Source organism: Musca domestica, unplaced genomic scaffold, assembly GCF_030504385.1.
Source record: "Musca domestica strain aabys unplaced genomic scaffold, Musca_domestica.polishedcontigs.V.1.1 60, whole genome shotgun sequence".
Taxonomy (NCBI): domain Eukaryota; kingdom Metazoa; phylum Arthropoda; class Insecta; order Diptera; family Muscidae; genus Musca; species Musca domestica.
This window is the reverse complement of record NW_026712364.1, coordinates 2,118,983-2,133,072: the sequence shown is the minus strand read 5'-3', so window position 1 is coordinate 2,133,072 and position 14,090 is coordinate 2,118,983. Positions and strand designations below refer to the sequence as shown.

Below are 14,090 nucleotides of genomic sequence, written 5' to 3'. Positions count from 1 at the left end.
CCATTTTCCCTTTAAATTTCACAAATCTGAATATATTTTCTAACACAAGATCTGGTCTGAAGGTGCAATATATTTCTTCACTTCTTCTGGTACCTCCCCCACAAAGGGTCAAAATTTAGAACAATTATAACTGTTATAAAATGTGAAATAAGAGTCCGCTGATCTTCAAATTTCGCAAATCTTAATATTTCCACTAACACAATATCTGGTATAAAGAACCGATATAACGCACCACTACTTCTGGTACCTCCCCCACAAGGGGTCAAAACGGATTTTAATATTTTTGAAAATTGCGAATTCGTTCCATACGGTGGAGGGTATTCGTCAATTTTTTCTGAAAAAAAACCCAACCAGAAATAAAATTGTCCGCCTTTTTTTTCCATAAAAAAATTAAGAATATAATTTTCCGTCATTTTTTTCCACATAAAAAAATTGAAAAACAGGATTTTTCACGATTTTTTTCATAAAAAAATTGAAAATAGAATTTTCCGCAATTTTTTTCAAAGAAAAAAATCCCCCACAAAGGGTCCAAATTTGGAATTATAATAACTGTTATAATATGTGAAATATGAGTCCAATGGTCTTCAAATTTGGCAAATCTTTATATTTCCACTAACACAATATCTGGTAAAAAGAACCGATATAACGGACCACTAATTCTGGTACCTCCCCCACAAAGGGTCAAAATGTTGAATAACCATGAAGCTCATAAAACGTGAAAAAAGCATCCGATTTGTTTTAAACTCGTCACCCGGCAATATTTCCATCAACGCAGGATCTTATGTGGAGATTGAATATATCGGACCGCTAATTCTGGTACCCCCAACAAGCAAAAATTTTGAATAATAATAACTCTCATAAAGTGCGAAATAAGCACCCGATTCTCTTTAAATTTTACACATTCCAATATTCTTACTAACGCAAGATCTGGTGTGAAGATGACAGGTATCGGTCCACCCCTTCTGGTACTTCTCCCTATCTCTATATATCTATATCTTATAACTTGGAATACAAAAAATCGATTCTTTTCAGATTTGGTATATCTAAATATTTCTCTCAGCTAGAGATCTGATCCATATTCACGGAATTTATCGCCCACAACTTCCCGAAATGTAATTTTCCTTAATTAAAAAATTAAATTGCAATTTTTCCTGATTTTTCTTATGGAAAAACAAATTAAAATTGGAATTTTCCTCGATTTTTTTCATAGAAAACATTGAAATAGAATTTTCCTCAATTTTTATACCCTACAACACTATGTGTTGGGGGTATTATAAGTTTGATTGGGCCAGAATTTATGTAACACCTCGAAATATTGGTTTCCCACATAGGAAAGTATATATGGATCTTCCTAGCTCGCCGAGCTGAGTCGATCTAGCTATGTATGTCCGTCCGTCCGTCTGTCCGTCTGTCCATGTTAATTTGTAATCACTCTACAGGTCGCAATTATGGTCCGATCTTCACGAAATTTAAAATGGAGGTGGGGCTAGGGTCAGAATAGAACCCTATTTCTTTTGGAGATGATCGCATAATACTTAGGGGTCGAAATGGACCAAATACTGAAAAATATCGGGTTTTGCAGTAGCTATACAGGTCGCAATTATAGACCAATCGGAATTTCGCATGTAGCTAGAGTTTAGGGCGGGGAAGAAGCCTACCAATTAGGGTGGTCATCGGATAATATTTAGCGGGTAAAATAGACCATATATTTTGTGTTGAAAAAATTCAACATTTTTCATTAATTTCATTCCCGGCGAAATCATGAAGCCATGATAAGGTTACTTCTGACCTTTACATTGATCTTAACATCCAACAAATCGGATATATAGCAAAATATGTGCGATATATATGTCTATCAAAGAAGATATGCTTGAAAGATCTCTTATATGTCGAGAACGGCTGAACTGATTTCGACAGTTCTCATTTATTCAGAATGGCCTCTTGGCAGGAAAGAAAAAACGTCTAAAAAAATCGCATAAAAATATCTCTCTAAAGATGAAAATATTGATTTTCTAAAATTTTCTCATATTTTTTCAATTTTGTCATATTTTTGGCATATTTTCATTTTGAATTAAACATTTGGTAATATTTCTACAGCTAACAAAACTAAGTAGTTAGGATATCAGGATATCATATACAGATCGCATTTATGGCCCGATCCTTACGAAATTTTGCATGGGTATAAGATGAGGGTCAGAATAGAAGCCTACTCTTTTTGGAGATGATCGCCATATATTTTGGGGTTGAAATGGACCAAAAAACTACAAAATTGTCAGCAGGTCGTAATTATCGCCCGATCCTCACGCACATTTGAATGGGGGTTGCAAAAGCCAAGCAGTTTTGGATGGACATCCCAAAAATATTCAATGTGTGAAATAGTTTGCCAACTTTTGTAGACAAAATACGAAAATGTCCATTCCAGTGACTTTTGACTATTTCGTTAACGCTGATTTCGTTGAAGAATATAGTCAAATGTCTGTATCTCATATAGATGCGTTTCAGTCAAAAACCAATAATAAATGTTAATCTTTTGCCACTTCTGAGAGATTATTGGTCTTTGGGAAATATTGGTTCGAGATCTAGGAAGACCATTTACGTGCAACATCTACCAATAAATTGGAAATGAGCAAATTAGCTTAAGTTGCTATTATTCGAAAATTAGAGAACGAAACCTGATGGGTTTCTTTTATTATTTGTCACAATATCTTGTGGAATTCATTCGAGTATCTCGGCTATATAAACTGTATCACTTATTATAGTGTTGTAGGGTATTCAACGGTCGGCCCCGCTCGACTGTAGCCTTTGCTTACTTGTTTTCTTATGGAAAAAATTCCAAATTTATTTTTTTTCTCGATTTTTTTATTTCAATAAAAAAATTGAAAAAATAATTTTTCTTTTTTTCAACAAAAAATTGAAAATATAATTTTCCTGTTTTTTTTTTTTTCATAGAGAAAATTTGAAATAGTATTTTCCAACTCACCTTCATATTTGGTTGCTGCAACTGCAAGAACGTGGCTATTCCATTGCGCACACGATTCTTGACGCCACGTACTGTGCCCTTGTTGGAGCGTATTGTTGATGTGGCCGAACCACAACGTAGATCCTTGTAGCCGGCAAACACATCATCATTCAAGCTGTTGCGGCCATCGTATTCTGCAAGTGATTCACTGCCTGACTCGGAAAATCCATTGCCACCATTGTTGGTGTTGTTGTTGCCAAAACTGCGGAAATTTTCATGTTCATTGACATGGAAATTATAGTATTTATCGGCTTCATATTTACGTGGCATGGAGTTCATTTTAATGTCAATGAAGGTGCCATCCTCCTGATTGAGTACAAATGTTTTGGAGGGTAGTGAGGCACGTTTGGCAACGTTCGTCGAGGTGGAATTTTCCGTGTTGCGTGCTTGAACAAAGTCATTTTGGGCCATCATATAATCCTGGGAGCTAATGGGTTCATACGATTCACTCTGGCGCTGTTTGTGGGCCTTGATACGCTGTTCAATGTGATCTTCGTCTTCTTCATTTTCATTCTCGGCCTCATATTCGGTGTTGTTGAGTTTGAGATTTTTAATATCCCTCAGCAGGGAATCGGGTAGAAAGGAGCCCAGGATCTTTCGCGATGGTGATGGGATTTTATTTTGTATGGGTGATTGAGAGGATTGGCGCATAAATTCACTGGAATGCAGGGAATCGCAGCTGAGCGAAGAGGCTTCACTCTCCTCCGAATCGGTGTAGGAGGATGAGTTGCAATTACGTGGATCCTTGTTGCTGCCATGTTGTGAAGAGGATACCCTTACCTTGGTGGTTTTCAAATGCATTTCAAGCCCGTTGGCCGAGGGTTTTTTGCTGGGCGGCAGCAGTAGATGGGCTGTGGGAGTGTGTGGCGTGTGATTTTGGGATTCCAAGTCACTGCCGGTGCCACTGTCCAGGGTATCGCAGGGTGAAAATTGTCCACTGGACATGGTCGAGTAGTAAAGATAACTGGGATTTGTAACATTCAATTCGGAATTGTGGCCAGCGGACGAATTGGGCGCCAGCGATGGGGTTGTAATATTCGTATTAGAACCTCCACCGCCTGCACTGCTTACCGTTACCGAGACATTGTTTTGAGATTTTTGCACCATTTTTTCCAAATTCAAATGTAATTCACTTTTGCGAGATTTTTCGTTTTCTTCGGATTTTTCTTTTTGATTTTCTTGGTCTGCTTTGTTTTTTTCTTCACTTGAATTCACTTCACTTTCTTTTGGATTTTCTTTTGTGTTTTCGTTGTTATGGTTTTCCAACAATTCTTCGTTTTCAATTTTCACAACGGAAATTTGTTTTTCCACTGCCGAATTGGGAGCTGGGGTTATGGGTTTATTATTATTATTTTGGGGATTTATTTGGATTTTCACAACATGAGCTGCTGCACTGGCAGTTGGAGGCGTTTTGCCCGTATTTTCACCGCACTCTTGACTATTTTCTTTTTTCCAATAGAAATTTTCACCAATAATCACTGATGTCGTGGCTTGCCTCGATTGGAGCTGGGGAGTTGTAGCCGTATCCGCTTGCGTTAAAAGACTGTTGGAGTTTTCTTTGGCCGGCCAACGTTTACCATGACTAACAATGATATCTAAGCCACTATCTCCTCTCTTACCAATACCACTAACAAATTTCAAACCACAATCATCATCATCATCATTATTATGATCATCATGATCGGCTTTGTTGTGTTCCCCAGCTTCATAATGATGTTCATTATGATCTTCATTATGAGGTTTGAAGTTAGTCTCATCATTGCCTTGATTTTCTTGGCCATTTGTTGTTTGCCGTTTAGAGTTGGTCTGGTTTAAGCTGCAATGGCCATTATTTTCTTCTTTGTTACCATTAACCTGTTGACTAGTTAGTTGTTGTGTTGTTGTTTTTGTTATAGTTGTGGTTGTGGTAGTGTTAGTGGTTGTTGTGGCCGTATGAGACGTTTGATTACTTTCATTATTGAAGTTATTGCTCTTGGGGCCGCTCTCTTTGTGACTCTCTCTCACAACATGATCATCATCATCTCTCATAGATTCCATTTTGCTCTCTCTCAAATTTCCATTACCGTTAGCCAGTATTGCAATTTCCAATGGTTTTTCTGTCGACATTTCCCTGGACAATGGAAGAAAATCGGTTGGATTGGAAGTTGAACACTTAACTTGGATTACAGCAGACGAAGATGAGGATGACAGCGACGATGATGATGGAGTTGGAGTTGCAAGACAAGCGGATGGATTCCAATCATCATTGCCATAAGAATCACCAATGGTTGTTTGTTTACGGTTAATATCAATTAGTAATTTGTTGTTATTATTTGTATTATTGTTGTTGTTGGTTTTGTTGCTGGCCACTTCGTTGCCATTCAAGTTGGTTAGTGTCGTGCCATGGCCAGTGGTCTGACAAGAATGTTGTATTTTAATGACATTTGAGACCAAGGCAGCGGAGGAGGGTCCCGAATAATTGGGTATTACAATTCCCGTTGCTGATGGACCACCACCACTACTACTAGCGGTTGGATCGATTTTAATGGAAATGCCTTGATGCTGTGAATTTGTTTGGTTTGATGCAACAGAGTTGACGGAGGTAGACTGTTGTTGTGTGTCCAGGCAATTGATAATGGTTTTGGTAGCCATGTTTTCTTTTTTTTTTTTTTTTTTTTGCTTAGAAGTAGTCTTGGTTTTTTTCAAATTTGGTTTTAAATTTCAATACCTTCTTCCCTTTTTTTTGCGCTCGCTTATTGTTTTACCTTGCAACCATGTGTGACCATAGGTGTAAGATGTGTGGGGAGGGTCTCTAATACCTAGTCTGGTGGTTTGTTTTACCTTGTCTTCTTCTTTGCAGTAACTCAAACCAATGCGGAAGTTTTCAATTCGTTTGCCTTTGTTTATGTTTTTTTTTTCTTTTCTTTTTCTTCTTGGCAACACTTCTTCATGAATACATTTCTCCTAAGTTTTCATTTCATTTGTTTGCCATACAGCTTTCCAGCATTTTGTGCCACCAGCTTGATGTTGTTGTTTTTTCTATTTTGCGTTTGGCTTACTAAACTGTTTTCCGTATTTTTGAGTGGAGTATTCCAAAAAACGTCCTAAAAAAAAAAGAAAATTGAAAAAAAATTAGAACAAAAAAATATATTTTTCAAAAGAAAACAGTAAGGAAAAATCAAAAGTCCAGTGGGCCGACTATATCATACCCTACAGCAAGTAGATCATACCACCTATGAATATTTGGCTTTAGGGCAGATATAGTTTAGTTTGAGGTGGAACTAAAATACGGGAGGCATACGCAAATCTGAATCGATTTTCACTAAATTTGACGGAGACATTATAATCTTTTATACCAACAAGTAAAAAAGCTGAAATTTCGGCCGTTCGGAACTTTGAATACCCTCCCCCATTTGGAATGAATTTGGCAATTTTCAAAAAAAAAATAAAATCCGTTAAAAATTCTGTTAAAATCTTAAAAATACCGAATATATCCGTTATATTGGGGTCTATACGAAAACGTGGACTTGCATAAGCAACTTTTGCCATAAGCCATTACAATACTTGAAAAATATCCGGTGAATAAAGAAGCTAAAATCGTCAAAGTACCGAATATATGGAGGTACTGATATACGAAGACCTGGACATGCATAGACAATTTTCTGTCACAGGCTGTAGTACCTATTAGGAACTTCAAATACGATATTTCAAATAATTGTTCCTAAAATATAGGGAGGTGGTGATATATGGGGCCTACACGAAGACCTGGACCTACACAGGCAATTTTCTGTCATAGACTGCAGTACCCATTAAGAAATTAAAATTGGAAATTTGAAACAATTCCGTTGAATAATATCGCTAAATTCATCAATATACTGTATAACCCCCATATAAGTACCGATACATGAGGGCTATACGAAGACCTGAACCTGCATAGGAAATTTTGCTCTTACAGACTGCAATTCCGGTGATTAATATCGCTTAAATCATCAAAATTAACCACAGACACCAGCAGTGACATCTTTATCAAATTTGAGGATTCCATTCCTATCCATTCACCCAATACCCAATTGAGTACCATTAAGTACTTTTCGTATAATTTTAGCACTAATTTGCAAAACCGATTCACAACTCAGTCCTAGACACCAACGATTATCGAATTATAAAATTTCAGGATTTCAGCTCCATTGTTCCTCCAATACCCGATTAAGTACCACTTAGTACGTTTCGAGCAATTATAGTACACATATCCAAAAACCACAGATATCAACACGGACATCTACATATAAATATCAGTGACATCTGTATATCAATTTCAGATACCAAAAGACACCTCAAAATCAAATTTCAGAAATTTCAGCTCTATCCCTTCACCCAATACCAGATTTAGTACTATTCAGTACTTTTCGTAAAAATGCCACTCAGTAACAGACACAAAAAGTTATCGCAATATAAAATTTCATGATTCATAGTACATTTTGTACAACTGTAGCACTTATTTCCAAAACCACCTCCATATTTGAATTCCAGATGCCAACAGAGACCTCAATATCAAATTTCGAGATTCCAACTTTATCCCTTCACTAAACACACAATTTAGTGTCATTTAGTAATTTTCCTATAATTTTAGTACTAATTTGCAAAATTTTTCGATAACTCAATCCTAGACACCAACAGTTATCGCTATATACAAAAAGTCGCGGTTTCGTATTTATCCGTTCACCAATTAAGTACCTTTTAGTTCTCTTAAAACAAATATGTTATATATTTCGAAAACCAAATTTTGGGATTCCAGTTCTATCCCATTATCCAATACCAAATTTAGTACCATTTAGTTCTTTTTGTGCAAATATAGGATGTATTTCTAAACCACCGCCATATTTCAAACACAAATACCAGCAGCATCTATGAATATCAAATTTTAGAATTTTATATCTATCTTTTCACCAATACCAAATATAGTACTATTTAGTACTTTTTGTACTATTGGGCCAGAATAGAAGCCTATTGCTTTTGGATAATATTTAGGGTTTGAAATGGACCAAAAATTTTTCTGATTTTGCTGTTGCTCTACAGGTCGCAATTATAGACCAATCGATGGTCGGAAGTTAACAAAGGGCTAGAATGTCTTCCAATTTTGATGGTCATCGGGTAATATTTGGGGGGGTGAAAAAGACCATAACATTTGTGTTAAATAAAAGTCAAATTTTCTATTAAACCGCGAATATTTTTAATACGGCAAAATCACAAATAGACGAACAGGTTAATTCTGACCGAAATACATATAGCAATTATCGTCCGATCTCCACGATAATTTGCATAAGGGTAGGGTTAGGCTCAGAAGGACTAGACCTATTATTTTTAAATATATTCGAAATATATTTAGGGGTTGAAATGGTCCAACAACTAAAAATGTTCCAGGTTTTGCATCCGATATAAGGGTCACATATAAAAACCAAAGGAAATCTGGTATGAAATTAGAGTTTAGGACAGTGGGTAGAATGAACCAGCACTTTTTGGTGAAAAAAAATACACAAAAGACGAGCTTCTGGCTTTTTTGTTGCTGATCTGGTTGATGAATACAGCAAAATATCGTAGACCAGCAAATCATATAGATGAGACTAAATTTGGAGATACTGATAGGCCTCTTGCTTTTGGAAATGATCGCAAAATATTTAAGGGTTCAAATGAACCAGAAACAGAAACATTTTCCTGATCACACAATTAAAACCAATCGACACGGAAATTTGCCTGAGAAGTAAGTTAAGTTAATTAAAGAATATTAAGCAATTGGTCTTCTCATCGAAGAGCAATTGGTCTTCTCATAGAAAAGCAGTTGGTCTTCTCATCGAAGAGCAATTGGTCTTCTCATTGAAGAGCAATTGGACTTCTCATCGAAGAGCAATTGGACTTCTTCTTGTAGATTCTTAATTTCGATAAATCTCTTTTCATACTTTCCCTCTCACAAACACTCCCATCTCATACATCTGAATAAGAGATTCATTTATTCACATTGTAACCTTAGCCGATTTCCGTTTATTATCTCATCCAACATCAGAATTCTCTATTCAATCAAAAATTTAAATAACAATTTTTTTGACAACTTGTCTGTAGATTGTCGGTTTGTTTTTTGTTTCGTTTGTCAATTTTAATGTCAATACAATGAAGATAAATGGGTTTCCTATAGAATTCTTTGTGTCTTTTTTAACCTCATCAGGTTAGCAGTTATTTGCCTTAGACAAGCCACAACAACAAGAAATGACAAAGGTTATTTCATCGATATTTCATTTTTAATTTTAATGAAATCATTATGATTAGAAAAGAAGAAGAAGATATGCTATTAAATATTCAAAATATATTCTGTTTAACCCTACATCATGTGCAGAGGGTCGTTGTGGTCTGAGTGGTATTTCTCTCATGAATGATCTAATTTTTAAATCAAAGAATCATCAGAGCGAATATATAGTTCAGCAAGCGAGGGCAATATTTTTTCTAGTTTTGCAAAGTGTATAGGATTAAATTAAAAAAAAAACGCATTTTATATGTGAGGGTTAACATCTCTTGGTTTTTGGGAAGATTCGATGTTTTTTTTTTCCTATTCTAAACAAGTTGATTAATTCCGGTATTATTAATGCCTCGTTTTGCTGTAGAAATAGGAAAGAAGAGGGTATGGCATATAACTGGTAATTTTTGATTATTACACACAAATCAAATAACAAAATTATTATTAGATTTGTTGAATATCTTTTATGAATATTTATTGTTTTCAATGCGAAACGTGTTTTTTTTTAACGTGTCCATTTTAAATTTATCGAAGAAGGTGCAGAAACTTGTCCATTAAAGAATATTTCTGAAAATCTATAACTGTATAATATTTGTATTTATTTAGTATATATATTCTTGATCAGCATAAAATGCTATGTCGAATTAGTTATGTCCGTCCGTCTGTGGAAATCACTCTAGCTTTCGAACGATATAAATTAGATTGATAGTTTTTTTTAAGTTTTCCCTTTGAATATTGTAATGGCAGCTTACTTCCGGTCTTCTATGAGAAGACCTTCAGCTGTTGGTCTTCTATGAGAAGCCCTCCAGCTTCTGGTCTTCTATGAGAAGGCCTCCAGCTTCTGGTCTTCTATGAGAAGACCTTCAGCTGTTGGTCTTCTATGAGAAGACCTTCTGGTCTTCTATGAGAAGACATTCAGCTGTTGGTCTTCTATGAGACCTTCTGGTCTTCTATGAGAAGACCTTCTGGTCTTCTATGAGAAGACCTTCTGGTCTTCTATGAGAAGACATTCTGGTCTTCTATGAGAAGACATTCTGGTCTTCTATGAGAAGACATTCTGGTCTTCTATGAGAAGACATTCTGGTCTTCTATGAGAAGACATTCTGGTCTTCTATGAGAAGACATTCTGGTCTTCTATGGAAAGACCTTCCGGTCTTCTATGGGAAAACCTTCTGGTCTTCTATGGGAAAACCTCAAGCCTTCTATGAGAAAATCTTATCGTCTTCTCCCTCTGTTGACCTCTTGGTCTTCTATGAGAAAATTTTCTCCTTCTCTTGACCTCTTGGTCTTCTATGAGAAAACCTCTTGGTCTTCTCTGAGAAGACCAATTGCTCTTTTATGAGAAGACCAATTACTCTCCTATGAGCATATCGATTGCTCTTCTATAAGAAAAACAATAGAAGACCCCTCCTACTTTATTTTATTTTTCTTTTTTTTTTTGCGAAAACTTCCCACCCCCTCTCTTATTTCTCTTTAACTTTATCTTCATGTAAATTTTCAATCAGAATGTGAATGCTTTCGTAATGAATATATTACAACAACAATAACAAAATTCCAATGAACATAACACCTTTCGTTGTTGTAGTGACTACATTAACAATGATGATGTTGATGATGATGAAGAAGCGTGTCTGAACACTGGAAAAACGCTCGTGTGCCAATTCTTAGTGGAGACGCAGAATAGCAAAAGCAACAACAAAGAATGTGGTTTATAACATGTTCTGTATAATTCTGGAAGTTGTCGTTGTTCTTGGAATGTATTCTGGTTTTGAATTCAGTTTCGACGTAGTTATTTATTATTTCTTTTTAATAATTATTTTGGTATTTAATATTGGTTCGAACAAGTTTAAAAAAAAAAAATATTGCCGCTAAGTGGGTAATTATGTTCTAGGCTGGTTCTCTCTCTCTCTCTCCCTCGCGGCAGTTATACATATCTATAAGTTTACAATTGATAAGCAGTTGTAATGTGTGTTGGTCTGTAACGTGTCGGAGGAAGCTACCAAAAGAAGCGCAAATGATGGTGACAAATTGATTGGTAGGAACATGCTTCGGAAACATATGAAATGAACCTATAACCGGACTTTTTATGTTCAAGGTCATTGGTCAGATAACATATGTCTCATATTTGCCAACATACAGAAACCTGTTATGGGGTAAAATTATGATTTTCTATATTTTTATACCCTCGACCTTGGAAGGAGGGTATCTTAACGTTGTCATTCCGTTTGTAACATTCCTAAATATTCATCGTAGAACCACATAAATTATATATATAAATTCATAATCTGCATAAAATCTAAGTCGATTTAACGATGTCGGTCTCTCTGTCGGTCGGTCTGTCTGTTGAAATCACGATGCAGCTCACATTATATGACGTAGAGCGTCAAAATTTAGCAGAACAATTTGTATTGTGTCTAGGACTGTTAGTTTTGAAAATGAGATATATCGGTCCACATTTCGGTATAGTCCCCATATAACGGTACCTTCCGATATTCGGTATTTTGATGATTTTTGCCACATTTTTTCACTGATTTGTCTAAAAGTTGGTATTTGTGGGTCATAATGGGTCCTAGTTCGTGTGGCGAAACATTGTATGTATAGGTCCACGTTTTGATATAGTCCCCATATAACGGTACCTCCCGATATTCGGTAGTTTGATGATTTTCGCCACATTTTTTCATGGATGTGTCTAAAAATGGGTATTTATAAGTCATAATGGGTCCTAATTCGTGTGGCGAAACATTGCATGTATAGGTCCTGGCTTTGGTATAGCTCCCATATAACGGTGCCTCCAGATATTCGGAATTTTGATGATTTTTGGTGGATTTTTCCACGGATTTATCTGAAAATTGGTATTTGTAAGTCATAATGGGCCCTAGTTCGTGTGGCGTAACATTTTATGTATAGGTCCACTTTTTTGTATAGCCCCATGTAGCGGACCCGAGATTCGGAATTTTGATGCTTTTTGGAGGATTTTTCCACGGATTTATCTGAAAATTGGTATTTGTAGGTCATAATGGGTTCTAGCATCGGTAGCGAAACATTGTATGTATAGGTCCATGTTTTGGTACAGCACCCATATAACGATACCTCCCGAGATTCTGAGTTTTGATGATTGTTGCCACATTTCTTCGCGGATTTGTCTACAAATTGGTATTTGTGGGTCCCAATGGATTTTAGCTCCGTTGGCGAAACATTGTATGTATAGGTCTACTTTTTTGTATCGCCCCATGTTGCGGGCCCGATATTCGGTATTTTGATGATTTTTGCCACATTTTCCTGCGAATATGTCTATGAATTGATATTAGTGGGTCATAATGAGTTCTAAAGTTTCATTTACCCAAAGGTGGAGGGTATTATTTTACTTGATTTTTTTATTATTATTATTATTTTTTTTTTTTTAATTTTTTTATTCCCTACACCCCAAGGTGGTCAGGGTATTATGTTTTGTGCATTTGTTTGAAACAGGCAAAAGGAAACGAGATAGACCAATGTTCCTTTTGATGATCTGCATAGAATCACATTCTGAGTCGATTTATGCATGTCCGTCCGTCTGCCCGTCCATCTGCCCGTCCGTCCGTCTGTCCATGTACTTTTTTTGAACAAAGTACAGTTCGAATTTATTGCCCGATCCAGATGAAATTTTACACAAATCGTTTGTTTGGCCCCAGGACGAACCCTATTGAAATTGGAGATAATCGGTAAAAATTTAGATATAGCTCCCTTATATATCTTCGTCTGATTTGCCTATCATTGTGCACCAAACGTGTAATATCACCCCGAATAGTATGGAATTTTGCACATACAACCAAATTAGGCCTGAAAATAAGTATGCCAAATTTGATCGAAATCGGTTCAGATATAGCTACAGCTCCCATATATATTATTCATCTGATTTGTTATTTTTGTCCTCCGCAGCCGTAATATCCACTCTGTAACAACAATATTTGGGGAAATATGTCAAATACAGCTCAGAAATACCTTCGCCAAATTTTATCGAGATCGGTTCAGATTTGGATATAGCTCCCATATATAACTTCGTCCGATTTACCTTTTATTGTGCACCAAACGTCTAATGTTTGTCCAAATGGGATGGAATTTGGCACTTACGACCGAATTGAGTTTAGAAGCTAGTATGTCAAATTTGGTGAAGATCGGTTCAGATATAGCTACACCTCCCATATATATTATTCATCCGATTTATTATTTTTGTCCTCCGCAGCCGTAATATCCACTCTGTAACAACAATATTTGGGGAAATATGTCAAATACAGCTCAGAAATACCTTTGCCAAATTTTATCGAGATCGGTTCAGATTTGGATATAGCTCCCATATATAACTTCGTCCGATTTACCTTTTATTGTGCACCAAACGTCTTATGTTTGTCCAAATTGGATGGAATTTGGCACTTATGACCGAATTGATATGGCTATCAATATCAATGGGATATAGCTATAGCTCCCATATATACTGTTCATCCGATTTGTTATATTTGTTACCCACAGCCGTAACATGCACTCCGTAACAACGATATTTGGGGAAATATATCAAATACAGCTCAGAAATATATTTGCCAAATTATATCGAGGTCGGTTCAGATTTTGATGTAGCTCCCATATATATCTTTATATGATTTCAAATTAATTGTGCACCAACTGGGCAATAAAAGTCCGAATTTAAAAGATACAAATGCTTCGGCATATTTAGTCCTTTGAACTTTAAATTATAATTATAAACATAGCGTTTATGATTGAATTCTCCCATAAAAACTTTTAATTGTTATGCGGAGCTCTACAAAATTGGCAAAG

The 14,090-nt window shown here is 36.0% G+C and overlaps 1 protein-coding gene across 1 annotated transcript in view; it reads right to left on the bottom strand.

The window, feature by feature from the left end:
* Positions 1-14,090, bottom strand: part of LOC101900702 (putative uncharacterized protein DDB_G0286901) — a 166,780-nt gene that overhangs the window by 141,525 nt on the left and 11,165 nt on the right. Inside the window, exon 2 of the mRNA XM_059129406.1 lies at positions 2,981-6,102. Coding sequence (XP_058985389.1) covers positions 2,981-5,650 — 2,670 coding nt within the window. The 5' untranslated portion in view covers positions 5,651-6,102. The remainder of the gene's footprint in view (positions 1-2,980; positions 6,103-14,090) is intronic.